Genomic DNA, 17,420 nt, shown 5'->3' with positions numbered 1-17,420 from the left:
ATTAGCAAAAGTTGCCGCTGCCCGCCACCAGCGCGACTGCTCACTGTCTAGCACAAGAGCGCGTAGTGGAGCAAGTATACGAAAATACAATCAAAACTTTGTTGCCTAACTTTGGGAGTAGCAATTTACATATAAGCGTCAGAAGTACGTAAGTGAATACCAAGAAGTTTAAGTAAATTTTCGCCAACAAGCGGAGAGCGCCAGAGTGCAAGAGGTTATGAAGAAAAATTACTGAAAAAAGTTTACGCAAAACTACACATGCATGACTTTAGTTTTTGTAGTAAGTGCGCCTGTAAGTAGAATACTTTTTTGGACACTCAGCACATTTGTGCGTAAGAGAGAGCGCATAGCTGCTTAAAAATTCAAAGCACATAGTTTAGTAACTACGACGAAGCATGTCTGAATATTTAAGATCAGAGTTTTATATAGAGATATATACTATAAAAATATATAGCCACTCACAGGCGCATATATTTGGCATTGAATGCTGAGCACTTTTACGCACCTCGAATAACAAGTGAAAGCAGTGGAGCTAACAGTGTTGTTGTTGCCGCAGATAAAGTCGCCGCTATGCAAACACTCATGCAAATAAGCACACATATTTAGTATATATGTACATATTAGGGTGTCCGTTATTTGACTTTTTATAACCTAAAGATAGTATATCAAGTTTGCTACGAAGTTTGAACCACACAATAAAAAATGTTGTAGAACCTGAGCTGATTGATCAGCACAATGCACTGAATCGATTCGCCTGTCTGTTAGCATATACGCGAACTTGTCACTCAGTGTTTGAGATATCGATCTGAAATTCCGCGTATGTCTTTTTATTTCAAAGAAGTTGCTTATTTCTCGGAATCGCTGATATCGAAGCACTATAATATATAGCTGCCATACAAACTGAACCATCAGAATCAAGTTCTTCTATGGAAAACTTTTTCATTTAAAAATATATCTTCAAGAAATTTGGCATAGACTATTGCCAAAGGTAATAAAACAATCTGCGAAGAAATTGTTTAAATCGGGTCACCCTAGGGTATAGCTGTCATACAAAGTGACCAATCGGAATAAAGTCCTTGTATAGAAAACTTTTTAATTTAACGAGATATCTACAAGAAATTTTACATGCAATATTATCCAAGATAACGGTATAATCCTGGAAGAAATTACTCATATCGAGTAACTATAGCATATAGCTGCCATAGAAATGGAACCTTCGGAATCAAGTACTTGTATAGAAAACTTTTTCATTTGATAAGATATCTTCATGAAATTTGGCACGAATTGTTGCTAAAGATAACGGTATAATCTGCGAAGAAATTGTTTAAATCGGAGCACTATAGCTTATAGCTGTCATACAAACTGAACCATCGGAAGCAAGTGCTTATATGAAAAACTTTTTCACTTAACGAGATGTCTTTATGCAATTTGGCATGGTTTATTGTATTAGGCAATGATGCAATCTCCGAAGAAATTCTTACGATCGCGTTACTATAGCATACAGCTGCCATACAAAGTGACTAATCAAAATCAGGTTATTGTTAGGAAGCTTTTCTATACGTGAAGGGTATTATAGCTGATGGGCAGTCGAAGTTGTTGTTTTTTTCTTTTATTCATAAAATTTTTCCAAAAATTATACGTAATTCGTTATACTGTATCAAGTTATCAAGCATACATGCAGTACACCGCGACGTATGAGCAACACATATTGCAGAGGCTCTTATATGAAAGCTCAGTGCATTTGATGTTTTTATAAGAGAAACCGTTAGGAACTTTATTGTAAAGGAGAAAATTTTTTAAGTAAAAAGCGTCTTCTAAAATTTCTAAATTTTTTGTTTTTGCTTTTTAGATAAAAGATTTACCTTAAAATATGAAAAAATCGGCTGTTAAATACATGACATAAGTGAAATGATTTATGCGGGTTTTAAAGCGAAAATAAATAAAATGGATAACATTTTAGCGCCAAAACTGATAATTCAGGAGCCATCAGCAAAAAAATTAATAATTTGTAAAGCAACTGCCACCCTAAAATGCATACATACATGTACTGACACCCACTTGATGATAATGATGGCGACGAGTCTGCGAGAGTGGCATAAAAGTCATCTATGCTTTTCAACATTATATGCTTATAATACCTGTAAGATGCCTATAATTCTTATCACATCCACGACGTAACATAAGATAGCATAGCAAAGCAAATCATATCTTAGGATAGCGTAGAAAAACTCGTATGACTTGTCTACACACACGCTGTACAGCACTAGCAGCTCTGTATATATACTCGTACTTGCTTCAAGTTGAAGGTGAAATAACGCGTTGCATACGTTACCTACATACATATTATATACTAATATATATACACCGTAAATGAGAAGATCGCTGCAAATACCAAGTGGTTGCGCTGCGTAGAAAGCCAAAGCATTTTCTTGCATACTTGTAGGCGTATAGATCTATTTTCACTAATTCGCGCCGCTAGGTGTATTTCTATGTAGGTTTTTGTGTTTTATGAGTACCCATAAGCTCCTTAAAGCAAATAAACTGATTGAGCCGCGCGTCTTACGTCAAGGCTAACAAGGCGCTTTAAATTCATTTATTTCACTTTGTCGCCTTGTGTGGCGGTTATTGTGGTTTGCCTGTAATTTTTTGTCGCAACTCACAACTTGGAAGTTTGTGTGGTTGTTTCATGCCGCCGGTATCTTTATACGAGTAAATAAGTGAATTAAGGTAGGCGTTCGTATGACAAATTTCTTAAGCACATATTTAGGACCACTTTTGCGTAGGTTTTGCTGCTTGCGCAGGAAGTTTTGCTGCATTAAAGAAATTTAATGGATTACTGATTTTTTGGCAGGAAGTATTTAATGTGAAATGTTATTTTTAGCTGATAGTATTAATATTTTCATTGACTGAAGCACAAAGCTGAAAATTCATCTGAGAGTTTTTAATCTTCTTTAGTTTTCGGCGCCTTTTTCAGCCTAAGAGATTGTTGGCAGAACAAAACACTTGAAACTAAATGCTTCAAAGGCATGGTGTGGAGGTAAACCTCAGAGCTTTATTCATAATGATATACAAAATTTTGATAATACGTTTGAAATATGCCTTTCTACTATCTCTGTAATTATATATCAGGTTGTTGGTTCATTTACGGACGAAACTAATTTAGGAAATATAGCATTTCCACATATACTGATTACAGCTACAATAAATCTTATCCTAGTTGGCTTCATCAAAATGAATATAATGGATACCAACCCTGCGGCTAATTTCTGTTCATAATTGTGTTGAATTTTATTTCTATCAGCTATTCCCTATTAGATAATATATATACTGGCAACAGGCAACTTACTTAGAGATTTCAGATCCGAATCTCAAAAAATTAGGGGCTTGTTCGCATATATACGGAATGCCCGACAAAGAGACGGAAACTCAGACGGACCTGGCTAAATTGACTTAGTGTGTCATGCTGATCATTGATATATGCAGTTTGTTGGGTCTCTCTCGCTTCCTGTTTCTGGGTGTTACCACTGTTTAAGGCATTATAATTGGTAGTAATATACCATAATAAATACCCAAATTCTTACTTAAATAAATATATAATTCCGTAAAAAAAATTCTCGCAGAAAATTTAAATCCACGCACAGCTTTCATTAATTACTTGCACGCCTGAAACTATGCACACAATTCCTTCGTCAGCCTTTCGCATCTATGAATAAAATATAAATATATTTTCACTTGCCCGGTATAATGTTGGCAAATTCGCGCACAGAGGTTAAGTCAGAGCAGAGCAATACAACAAAAGCGCCATGTGCCAACACGCCAAAGCTATGCATGCTAAGCGCCTAAAAGCACACACGCGAACCACTCACCGCCGCGTTTAACAATTTATGCAAATGCGTTTATATAACGCCAACACCTCAGCGTCCGAGTGCCTTTATATTGTTGCCACATGCCGCAAATATATGCACAACCAACTCTATGAATGCCGGTACTTAGCTTATAGTGATACATAATATATTGGGGCGCATAAAAGTGTGCTATACAATACTTAAGTCCTGAAGTCCGCCAGGCGGTGCTTAAAACAAATGCGTACTGGCATTTCCGCTCGCAAGCAACACGCATGCAAGGCGATCGTTGAAAGCCGAAGGAAAAATACACAATAAAATGAAGGATAATACAAATAAAAAATGCAAAACGTAAATAACGGTTTAGTTTTTACGCAGCAATCGCCAAGCGCGCAGTCAAGTGTAGCGGAGCGCTCATGAAATACTAACACGGCATGCATGCGCATATTTGCTTAAGCGCATGCATAAGCTAGTTTTTGTGGCACTTTCTTTTATTTTTTCAATACCCCTGCACATGCACGAGTGTGGGTACATACAAAAGCAATAGCAATGCGCAATTGTCCAGTTGACTGCCTTTAGTTATTTAGTGTGTGAAATAGCAGAATCAACACTGCAACAGTAAACAATGGAATGTGCGCCATTCAAGCGAAACCAAAATGCCAACAACTGCTGATATATGTGGTATATGTGTATGTTTGTGTATTTGTGTATGTGTATTTGCGTTTGTTTAGTGAAGCAAATGGCACATGCGGCGATTGTAAATGAACGGCGACTGTAAAGTTATTGAGAAGAGAAGAAATAATGCAAATGTTACAAATATATAAATATATGGGAATATGATATAGTATAAGTCAGTAATTTAATGGTTTTATTTCACTATATGTACATACATACTTCATATGCGGAATAGTGTTATCATATTAGTCAGCTATACTACTAGTTCACATATTGTTACTCTTTAAGAGCTAAACAGTTTTAGCTCATAATAAATTATATGTATTTATTAGAAAAAAACTAAACTGGTTACATTTTGCAGTATTATGTAACTAGTTACTAAATGATCCGAAAACAACTAGTGAAAAAAATTATTTGTTTTCTCTAAAACGCATAATTTTATGAAGAAAAAAATTATAATCATGTTGTAAAATCTCCATTTCTTGGCTTAATCCACTCTACAAGTATACAGGAATATAGTGCCATAATTTGATTAGTAATAAAGAAGAAGAAGAGCCATTTAACATATAAAATTGTTTGCTTATAATCAATTATAAATAGGTCCTTATAAGGAAAAAAGTAGAAATTAAATGTTTTTCATAATTCTGCAACTAGTAACAAACTAGTCCGAAAATAACCAGTCAAAAATTACAAGTTTTGTATAGTACGCAGTATTTTAGGAAGAAAAAATTATGATCGTGTTGAAGGGTCGCCATTTCTTGACTTATCTCACCCTTCAGGTATACATCGTGTCATAATTCGATTAGTATTAAAGAAGAAGAACCATTTAAAATTTAAAATATTTTGCCTATAATCAGTTAAATATCCTTTCATATAAGAAAAAAGTAGAAATTAGTTTATTTTTCATAATTGTGGAACTAGTAACAAACTAGTCCGAAAATAACCAATTCAAAAATTTTATATTTGTATAATACGCAGTATTTTACGAATAAAAAATTATAAAAAACTAGTCCGAGAATAATCAGTTGTAAAAATTGTCTTTTCCTTCAGCAATCATTTGTGAATAAAGAAAAAATTACGGGCACCGTCAACAAGTGTCCATTTTTTGGCTTCTTTTGGTATTGAATTGTATGCTTTTTATTTTCTCTTAGACTCTCACCACTCAAACTATTTAAAGTTTTCATTAAATTCGTTTAGTTGATCATCCACAAGCACTTTGAGACTAAATGTGTTTTTAGTTCAATCAGGCGATAGCCCAGTAGTATATTAGATCAAGAGCAAAAATAAAAGCTGCCCTCTACTATAATCGTCTTCATTTGATATTAAGACCTTTAGCTCTATCGAAGAATTTGTACAATATGGTGCCGGAAAGCATATATTTTAAAGTTCTAACCGCACGTTTATTTTATCAAACTCTCCAAATTTTTGAGGTTGGATTAATTAATACCAATTCAATGAACCCAATTTTCGAGTACTTTTTCCACTAAATAAAGTTGGATGTCATGAATAGCACGTTCAATATTGACCTCTAAAGCTGAAAAGAGTCTAATTTATTTCTAAAGCCCAATGACTTCAAATAACTCCACAAAAAGTAGTTAAGTGATGTTAATTCACAACTCCTTGGAGGTCATTCAATGTTATTCTTTCTTGAAGTAATCTATTTTCCAAACTTTTTGTGCAATAATTTGGATGCTAGATTTTCTGTGTAGCACTTAGCCTCGTCTGTTTTGTCTTGTTGGCACAAGATATTGGCAAGATTAATTTCTTTCAATTATGGTTATCATCGATTTATGTATACTGCCCAGCATATATAGTAATGGTGTCACCAGCTTCATTTCGAAAGAAGTACGGACCGATGATACCATCAATTCAAACACCACACCAAACTGTGACTTGAGGATAAAATGATGGTTGTTTATCAATAAGTTATGAATTTTTTCGCACGAGAATCGAAGGTTTTGTTCATTTGCCGCACCACTCAAGTGAAGTTGAGCCTATTCGGACATGGTGACTTTCGTAAAAAATCGTTATCATTTTCAAGTTGTTCCAAGAAAAATTAGCAAACTTACAACGTTTGTGGTGGCAAATGAATTCAGTTCTTGTGTGAGAAAAAACTTAAATGGATGCGACCCGAAATCCTTTTTTCATGACACGCCAGTTTGTGGTTTGAGACAGTCTCAATTCTTGAAAACGACTTGAAATTACAAAAATATTCCCTACTTCTTCAGTCTCTGTCTTAATTTCAATATATATCTTAAATAGGTAAAACTACCCGAAATTCATACGTATTGAACCAAAAATGTCGGCTACTTACGAACTACCCGAAATTCATATCGATTATATAAAAAAAAAATTTAAGGGTAACATATATGAAATTTTCGTTGCGTACCACGAAAATTTAGCTTCTAGTTATAGTTGCCACTATTTTTATATAAAAGCGTAAACTCAACAAATTGGCTACGCGCAGCACTTGCAACACATTGCTGCAATAGTGAACAGAAGTCTTTTCATAATTGAAAAATGGCAAAACTGCAGGAAACTGTTGGCAAATAGAAATAATTTCAATTTTACGATTACGATAATGACACCCCAGCATGCAAGTTCCGCGCTTGAGCAGAACGGTATTTACTTAATAACTGAAAGGGTTTGAGGTTATGCAGTTGAGTGCAAAATTGTTTTAAATGTACGCTGGAGTCATTTACGCAGGTGTTGCGTTAGAATTCGTCGTTAAGCAGCTGCATACACATAACGACACGTACAAAATATGGCTTCCGGTGATATTTCCGCCTGCAGGGAAATGCAATAAATTTAACACGCTAAGCGCCATTAAACGGTGTAAGGGTTTTCGAAATTACGCGCTGTTTAGTAATGGACTTTTGCGCCAATAATTTTTTTTTTTTTTTGAGATATAGAAAATAGTACAAGCGTTGACATAAATACTTGCCAATGGCAATATGCGTAACGCATAAAACTTAACTCGCGCTGGTTGAAAGAAAATTCTGTGATTTATGTACATACGTACATATATACACATACGAGTATAGTACACTCATGTACAGCACACCAGCAATCGCAACATTTCAGGCGTTCGACCCTCCGGCAACAGTCCGGTAGCAAAGTGTAGGCACTTAAAAGGACTGCATAGAAAGAGAAAATTATAAAAATTATAATAAAATAATATATGCTTGCGTATGTAGTCGTGAAGTGGCGTAGCTAGCGTATTGGCGCCCCCAGTGCATTTAATGCGCACAAATTATATTTTATGCTTTACGAGTACTCGAAGTAATTGCTGAGTGGCACGTCAAGCGTGTGTGCAACGCACAATTGTGAAGATTACAAACATGAAAGCGTACAAAAATTTTTCTATACACAATTTTACACAGCGCCGAGCTTAATTATATTTTTTATATTTTTTATTTTTAACCTTTGTTGTTGCGCCCTTTTTTTGATATTTTCAGGTTTTCTCTTTCATTTGAAGCACTTTCATTCACAATATAAAACATTTTCACTGCTTTTTGTTGAGCATCCTATTTGTGCTGTACAACAACAAGTGCTTGCTAGGCGCCAGCGCTTTGGCGGCCATGCGGCAGCGTCAAAACAGAGTCAAGGTCCCGCCCAGCGGTGGCCAACTGCCCACTTGTGGTCGCTGCGCGCCGTTATAAAAGTGCTAAAAATATTGAAAATATATACGTATACATATATCTATGTATGCATGTGTGTGTGTGTTTTGTGCCACGAAAAAGGTTAAAATAGCTTGAAGTGAAGGTGAAAGCGAGAGTGCGCATTTAAATAAAACAGATGTCCCTGAAAAGTAGTCCCTCGTGGCGCATAAAGCGAAAAATGTGCTAATGCGCTTTAAGTTATGCAAATACTGGCGTGTTTGGACAGCTGTCAAAGGTGCATGACGAATACATTTTTCCAGTTCATTTTGTTGTTCTTGTGGATTTAAGCTATGATTTAATCATACTTTTGTGACGTAGATGTAGGTATAATTTTTATAGTTGGCCTATTTTTTTAATATTTATTTTTTTATTAAAAATACTGTTCGGTTGATCGATTGAGGCTATGTGAAAGGGGAGAATATAAGTTGGGCTACGAGAGGTGACCTCAATTCGATTCAACTTATGTTTGAAGCCATGCAGCTTACATCTTCGCAATATCAGACAACTTTTTTCGACACAAAAAATCCTACTCTGGTAGGACTTGACTTCATATCAAGTATGGTATTGCGTCCAAATATTTTCACAGTTTTAGATATTTTTCTTTGCTAAAAAAGAACTCCATGCCATTAAATCAAGCATGATTTTGGATCTTTTGTAATAAGAGCTCAGGAAATCAGACGTGGTACGAATAGTCCACCGCATCAAGGTTTCCTCTAGATAAAGTATGTTCTATGCTGAATAGATACACACTTGTGTCGCTCGCTTACAATCTATCAAGTAAGACTGTTTTGTTATGAGTAAAGTAATGATACTATATATACCCAAAACATTAACCAGAATGCGTTGAGTCGGTTCCAACATAACTATTCTCAAGTTCTAAAAGTGTCAAATTCACATTCACATTCAAAGTTCCCTAAACACATAATTATACCTTATCGAAACGTCACATTTTATGGTTCTACATTGAGAAACAGGTGAAGTCAACACTTTGCAACCTCAATCAAAAAAATTTGAAAAAGAGAATATTTTTGACAAATCTCTTTAAATCGCTCTAAACAGTTACACAGAAAATTTCTCGATTTCGATCCTGAAAAGCAATTAAAAAAATGCTTTAAAGCTATCCGTATTAAAAAAATAAATCCATATTTCTTCAAAAATTATGTCTGTGAGAAAGTACCCTATGTTGATATATAAAGTCCAATCCCGCATCGATTCAGCAAAACATCACGCATGTGGTTCGCCAGTTACCATTCGAAATACTGGAACAAGTCATCGAAAACTGAACTCAACGTAGATGTAGCCGCGGCCAACAAAAGAATATCGTTTCGAATGATAATAAACATTCCCGTTAAATTTAAAGTATCTTCTTTAAAAAGTAGGGAAACTCGAAATGGATCGTCAATGGCTTATAGTTGTACTGCAGTTCTTTAGTGGTGTGAAAAATGTTGAAATCTGATAAGGAAGTTTTTGAAGGTTTCGCAAAAAAATTGTGTCAAAATCCTGTAGAAATTTGAGAGAATAACAAGAGCATGATTTGCTGCAAGAACTCTTGATGGCTTGAGGCTACTAAGATTAGATCTTGTTGCCTAATTGAAAACAGATAGTCCACCTCAGATTTCAATACCATAACACGGCAGCAAATGGTCATATAAAATAAGGAGAAGCCTCCATTACTTTAAAAAGGCAAAAATTGAAAATATTAAGCTGCCTAACAATATCAAATACACTCTATTAAACACATCAAGTCAAGTAAAACCCAAACGGTTTTATTTAGAAGATATAAGATCACCACTGCCGCAAATGGTGGACTTCCGTCCGCAATCGGTGGATACAGTGAAATATCTAGTGTTCATTCTGGATAGAAAATTTCCATGGAAGCCAAATATCGAAAAGAGGGCAAAAAAGGCATCGATTGCCCTATACTGCCGTTGAAAAGCCATTGGCAAGAGGTGGGGTCTCTCACCGAAAGTGGTTCTCTGACTCTATGACACTATGGTCAAGCCCATTATGTTTTATGGAGTCTTTATGTGGTGGAAGGCTCTAGGAAATGTCACACTTGCAAAGAAATTCGAGAGCGTTCAACAGGCGACGCTCATCAGCATGTGTGGTGCACTCCAGTCATGGCACTTAAGGCGATTTATAACATAGTGCCCGTAGACATCGCCGGAAGGTGTATGGTTGCTATTGGACTCAGAGAATCTGGGTTCTTAAAAGAACGCGTATATGAACACTTGGATATTCTCACACACTTTGACTTCAAAACAGATAACTTATATCATGAAGTCGCCAAACCGAACTCTGCAGGCTCCTTCTCTGCCCATATACCGACGAGGGAGCTAAGGGTGGGAAGAAGCTGTTCGTGAAGAGGGACAGTCAAAGCTTGAGGGAAGATTGGCGAAGAGGTTTACTGCCAGTAGCCCTCAATCAACTCTAGTTTCAGACTACCAGACTATTGCAGTGTTTTCCAGGACGAGGTTGCAGCCATTAAGGTAGCAGTAGATCTGCTGCTCCGAGGTGTAGTCTCCTTCAGAGAAGTGATCATTCACTCAGATAGCAAACGGCCGAGTTGGGTTAAACTGATAAGTTTTTCGCGAAGTCAACGCAAAAAATACATTCGAGTTCCTTCAATTATTAAATAAAATATCAAGATATTATCTTCGGAAGAAAAAATTGCAACCCAACAAGATATTTGAGTGATTTAGTGTTCTGTAGTAGAAGCGGTTCAGTATCAATATGACTCTTTCTTATGGGACAGGAGAACGAAGACTGCCTAAATTTTTCGTATATCGAGTTCTGTTTAAGATACTACATAATCCAATACGAAAGATCTGTGAAAGCTTTTTGAACGCTCTGTGAAAGTCTAGAAGCTCTGCAAAAGCTTACTTCTCAAACTGTCCTTATACAATTTTCAACAAATTTCTAATTTACTTAATTTATATTTACTTTAATTTTTACGAGTATATCGAAGCGCGTTCTGCATATTTGAAGTGACCAGCAGGAAACAGCGGGAAGTAAACATAAAATAAAATTAAAGGAAAAAAGCAAAAAGCTGAACCAGCTGTCAGCAAAGTGGTCAGTCAAACGCCGCGGTGGCAGCTGCAAGCCACACCGTATGTGTGTGCGTCACGCGTTGACAAGCAGTTGACAGACGAGCGCTGAGACAACAGCCATCTTCTGCACACACACAAATTGCCCGCCGGTTTTATAATGATTGCGGAGAACAAAAAATAGGAAAAAGTTCCTGCAGCTGCAGGATAATTCATTATAAATGCTAAATGGACAGGGTTTATGAGCGCAAGAAGGATAACAGCTGAAGTAGAGCAAGTGTCACACATAAAGTTGTGGCAAGCAAAGTGGGGTGTGGGAAGGAGCTGTTTGGACTGGCATAAGGAAAATGTTTAAAAATTATAAGGAAGTACTATATATGTATAAAGCGTAAGCTAAAACTGCGCACTCGAAAACATAAAATGAAAACAAAAATTAAAATTAATATAATCAAGTTGCTCTTGCTTATTCTCGGAGGCGAGCTGAGTTGATGTTCCTTCCAGTTTGGTGTAGAATGACATTCTGCTTGTTGTTGTTTTTGTTGGTATAAATTTTTGTTGTTACTTTTACGCATGCTAATGAGACTCCACCATTACTGTTGCTCTGCTCTCTTTTCAACAGCCTGTCACTGAGCTTCCTTATGCTCAAATAATGCAATGAAGCTGATAGTGTTAGTGATAGCATCAGCGCTGCCGGTCAGCCAGCAAGTTGGCGAAGGTTGTTTGGTGTAGTGTCAGGAATTATATGTATAACTGTATACTATATCAGCGCGAAAACAGTTTTTTTCCTTTACATTGCCGCTAACTTAATTAAAGTGAGGCATACTTTAAGGCGCTGTCTCCATCGTGCTCATACTCTGCCTTATTGCTGCTCGGTATTTTATTTGCTTTCATTAAATATCACTTGCTGATAAGCAGACTGCCTACTTTATTTATAACTTTTTTAATTCCGCTCGCTGTCGATATATGTATGTGTGTGTATATATCTGATGGTGTGATGGGCACCTGAGGCACCTGAAAACTTTATCCATATTTTGTCACCACGCGCATGTTTGGTAAATTACAAACATAACAAGTGTTGCTAGGAACATACATACACATATTAGGGCAAAATATTTACTAAAATAACAACAACATCACTAAATAATTACGTAGAGGTGTTATTTGTTGGGGAAAGTTTTATGAAAAGTTTCTGAATTTTAAATTTGTGTTAAAAGCAGACTGTCGCAGGCTTTAAAATATTTAAATAAGTTGAACTTAAAAAAAAATTATTAAAAAAAGAAAAATATTGAAAAAAAAATTTAAAAAATAATAAAAAAATAATTTTCGAAAATATTTTTTTTTATTTAATTTAACAATTTAAAAATAAATATATTTTCGAAAATTATTAAAAAAGAAAAATTTAGAAAAAAAGTTTAAAAAAATTTTTCGAAAATATTAACTAATTTTTTTTCTATATTTTTATTTTTTAATAATTATTTCTTAATACTGCAACTTATAAATATTAAAAATAAATAAAGTAAAACTAATTAAAAAAATTTTAATTATTTAAATACCTTTTAAATTAAAAAAAATAATATAAATAATCAATATTAATATTTTTTCACTATTTCCCCTCTCCAGGATGGCACATCAACGTCCACAATTGCTCATAATCTCCATCTCCTTGCTTTATTGGTTCCGTCACACGGGCGAATGTTGGAAATTCGATGGCGGCGGTGCCGGCATACTCGGTCCTGATGCGCATATCCCACCCGCCCTCAATACGCCAACATTTATTGCCACCTACACACATTTACGTGCACCACGTAGCGCGGCGGCATCAGCTGCGGCTGTGGCGGCACGTGGTCCACCGCCAGCTGTGCCGCCACCAAGTGGGAATGGTGGCGTAATGGCGGGTGGCAGCTTTTCGGCGCTGTTAAATGGCCAACAACAGGATATTTTGTATGCGTGTCCGCTGAATAGTATGTGTCAGTGTGCTGGCTTGCCGAACGAGACGTCGACACTGATCGAAATCAATTGCAACGAAGTGGCGCTGTATAAATTTCCAGGTGAGTGAGTTGGTTAATAATTGAATTTAATTAAATTGTGGTATTCGAAATTTGAAATAAAACTTGAAAAATTTTTGAGTTACATGAGTTTTTTTAATACTTTAATTGTTTTGGTATTTCAATTTTTGAATATTACAAATTTTTGTATGGTGGATACCCTACTATGAACTAGTAAGGTACCTTTCGTTCATGATATAATACTTAAAAAAACAAATATATATCTTATTGTTTTAACCCTGTGTTACTGGTTTGTCAAAATTTCAAGATACCAGTGTACGTTGGCACCCTGTCACATTTTTTTCGGAATTGATGTTAAAATCATGTTTTTTTTAGGTGAATAATTTAATATACAATTTCAATGCGTTTCCTCATCATAATACCAAACGCAGTTAGTCATTTTTCTAATATGAGTTATTACAATCTTACACAAAAAAAAATGGTGGCAACACTGATAAATTTTTGTTTTGTTTTATTTTAGGTATTTGCCCTGAATTATGATTTTTACATGTTTCCAGTTTTTATTTGCATAACGAGCTGGCACCTCTGCACTAGGTGGCAACACTTCTCAATAATTTAACTTGTTGTTATTTTTGGTTCATTAAAATTTTTAATATGGTAGAAAAATGTTGAAACCGATTACTTTTACTATAAATGTTGTTAGTTTCTTTACATCTGGCAACCCATATTCAACATTGGCAAAAGTTAAAGTTATTATTATTTATTGTAGTCTTAGTAAAACAAAGCGAAAGCTGCAGTGTCCTAGTGAGCTTTCCAAAATTACAAAATTTACACAAAAAGGTGGCAAGCCTGATAAATATTTTTTTTTTAAATTTTGTTTAAGATATATTACCCGAAATATGATATTTACATATTTCAAAAATTAAGTGTTTAGCTAGAACCTTTTTAATAAAGTGTTACAAAAATAATAGGTGGCAACCTTATTAAATATTTTTTTTTATATTTAGGTCAAAAGTAAAAAAAAAATAGTATAATCATAATGCGGCACTCTGAATGAGTTTTCTAAAATTTATTTAATAGGACTTTACAAAACAAAAAGGTGGCAACTGTGTTAATTTTGTTTTCGAAAATAACAAATATGTGCACAAATATTCTGAGTAATTTCCATCTTTCGAAAACTTTTTATTTTATTTATTAAACCACTTGGCAACCCTCGACTTTTATTTATATGAATATACTGTAATATAGCTTTTTTTTGCAAAATTTTTCCAAAATTTATATATTTTTTATTTAAATCATTAAAAATCGTTATTTTATACAGGTACACTGGCTGTTCAAATTCTCTGCCAGCTCCTTGGTTTTGTCTTTGCATCAATTTGCCGACAAATTTCAACTAAAATTTGATGCTCATCACATATTTATGGAGAATTTATTTCTAATATGCAGCAATTTAAAGTTCCCAATTTTAATATTTACCCAAATTAATTTTTCATCAAGCGGAAAATGTATGCCTAGCCAGCAAAAAAAATTCAAATTTCCCTTTTTGCATGCTCCAATCAGCCGACCTTACTTGAACACAAACTTTGGCAACAATTAAAATCTTCTACAACACTTCATCATCATAAATCTTATTGTCGGATCCTTTTCATTATTCTTTTTTATTTTTTGTCTTTTTGCCAGTTTCTCGGTCAGTGCCGAGCATTCATTGATGTGCGCCTGCCAAGGGAAGGGTTAAGTGCGACACAAGTTTGAGCGCAAGAGAAAAGAGAAATCAGTGGACAGCCTTACAATAAGCAAATTAAAGTGGGTTACTTGCCGACTACACATAAATAATAGATGGAGTGAAGTGGAAGGATAAAATGAACAAATTTCAGAAGGCTCAAATTTTTAAGCAGATATTTTACCACTTTTGTGTTAATAGAATTGATGAAGGAGGGAGCAAAAAGTGATGATAGTGTGTAAATTGAAATTGTGTGGAAAAGAAAAGGCATGGGTTGAAGGGACGCCGGACAAAACGGTTTCAATTATTTTTTTTATATCAACTTGTAAAATTTGAGAATACATAGATTGTGAATATCAGATTTTTTTTTCGTCTTCAAGTTTCTTTAATTAAGCAAAAGAGAGATGAGATTACAAAGTTTGAAAGCATATAAACGAAGAGTTTAGAAATGGAACATCATACGTCATAAATTGATCAGTCCACTTGTTAATAAAGCTCTTCTAAAATACTGAAACATATTTTTCAGTCCAGACGGATCACATAAATGGTAGTTCTGATGACAAAGCCCAAAGTCTTCTCCCAAGTCAGTTAACCTGTTGAGACTATCTTTCAAAAGAGGCTCAAAGTATGCTATCATATATGTAATTAGTAAATTATTATAATTACCACTTTACCAATTTTTCCAAGTGCAATCTTACTTTTAGATAATCTCTTACTTTTTAGCTAAGACACCTACCAAATTTATAGTAAAAAATGCATTACATTTCCGACGAAACACAATACGTTGAGAGGTCTAGGCATCATTTGTTACACCATAAAAGAAGTCAGACAAACAGCATAAGAGATTATTCTCAAAAATATTTACCAAAAAGTATAACATGATTCTATTTTCAGGCAATCTTATGTTATATTTTTAGCTAAGACACGAACCAAAATATATGGTATCAAAATTTGAATACTTTCATTTGGAGATGATTATTGATAATATTTAGAAGGGTACCTCTTGTTAGAGCTTAAAATCAGTTAGACAATTTGAGCTACTTACCTTGTCTGACGGCTCGGCACACCATTCTCAGAAAAATTAAACTAAAAGTGGACAACGAGAAATGCTGTGTTAATTTAGTGAAGTCACACTCTTTACCTATTAATACCAAGTTGCCAAATTTTATAATTAATTTACACAAAATGGTTACTTAATAAGCACTTTGCTGCGCTTTTCCAACATGATCCTCATTGTAGGCAATCGTACAGTTTTGGAACGTTGTCACTATTTAGCCAAGACACATACCCAAATTTAAGGTGACAAAGTGTTAAGTTTTTTCCGGTTGAGAGTCTTCGATTGTATTAGTAAGCTTGGACCCTAAATTAAATGAAACAATTTGAGCTATTGAGCTACCTTGCCTTACCAGATCATACTGAAGTAAGAACTACCCAAAAGTAGGTCATCATAAATTATGTGGTATTTTAGCAAAGTCACACTCCAAACTTAAGAAAGGCAATTTGTCGAAACTTGTAATATTTTACATTTGCAACCTTGCTAAACTTTCCAACCGTGATCCTAATTCTAAGCATTCTCTCAATCTATGTTTTTTGTAATTCTTTAGCTGAGACACATATCCAATTTAATGGTGACAAGATATAACTTCGTTCTGAGTGAGAAAAGCAAGCGGTCTTTGGTTGTATTGGGAAGCTTAAATGCCTCTCGTCTGACCCAAAAAAAAATTAAAAGATATGAAGATCAAGCAGTCTTTAATTGGTATTGACTGACCTCTCGTCAAACCCACTACTTCAGCTCTAGCTTCAATTAAACTAATGTTAAAAGCTCTAAAAATAAGAGTTTTTGTTTAAAAATACTCAAGTGCAATGGACGAGATCGGGCTGAGAGAACGATAGATTTTAGCAAAAATAAGAAGGTCTAACATAAAAATTACGAAGGAAGAGAGCTTCCAAGTATTAAAAACGAAAATATTATTCGAGCTCTTTATTTTGGTATAAACCTATTTAAATTTAAATAAAGACACAACTTAAAGCCTCTACAATTCTTTTATTTATTTACTTTAAACACTCAGATTAAAGCTGCAACTATTCGCCTCCCTGCACAAAAAGCAAAACAAATTAAATCCAGAAGAATTAGCTGAAACAAGAGACAAGGCAAGCGACAAGAGCCAACTGACGCCGTTTACACAATGCTAACTGCACTACAAAAGCGGACACACCTACAAACACACAACAATAAAAATATATAAATATATCTGTCTAGAGTATCTCTACTCTCCATCTCTCGCTCAACTAGCGCCATCAGCTAATCTAGCTTTACGCCAAAATCAGCCGTTTCCTGTTCCGTTGCGCACTTTAAGCTTTGTGCAGCCTGACGCCGGTCGCCTTGCCCAACACAGCCTTCAACCATCACCTTCACATTGTGCTTAACCTCCACAACCAAGCAAATCCCCTGCACTGTCTTGCAAGCG

At 34.9% G+C, this 17,420-nt stretch overlaps 1 protein-coding gene across 2 annotated transcripts in view; it reads left to right on the top strand.

Moving 5' to 3' along the window:
* LOC105222292 (chaoptin) overlaps positions 1-17,420 on the top strand; it is a 269,127-nt gene that overhangs the window by 153,867 nt on the left and 97,840 nt on the right. For both annotated transcript variants that reach the window (XM_049446750.1, XM_049446749.1), the window contains exon 3: positions 12,847-13,274. In XM_049446750.1, the coding sequence (XP_049302707.1) occupies positions 12,847-13,274 (428 nt within the window). The remainder of the gene's footprint in view (positions 1-12,846; positions 13,275-17,420) is intronic.

This window comes from Bactrocera dorsalis, chromosome 1, assembly GCF_023373825.1.
Source record: "Bactrocera dorsalis isolate Fly_Bdor chromosome 1, ASM2337382v1, whole genome shotgun sequence".
Taxonomy (NCBI): domain Eukaryota; kingdom Metazoa; phylum Arthropoda; class Insecta; order Diptera; family Tephritidae; genus Bactrocera; species Bactrocera dorsalis.
Note: the sequence above shows the minus strand (reverse complement) of the source record. Positions and strands in the feature narration are given on the sequence as shown.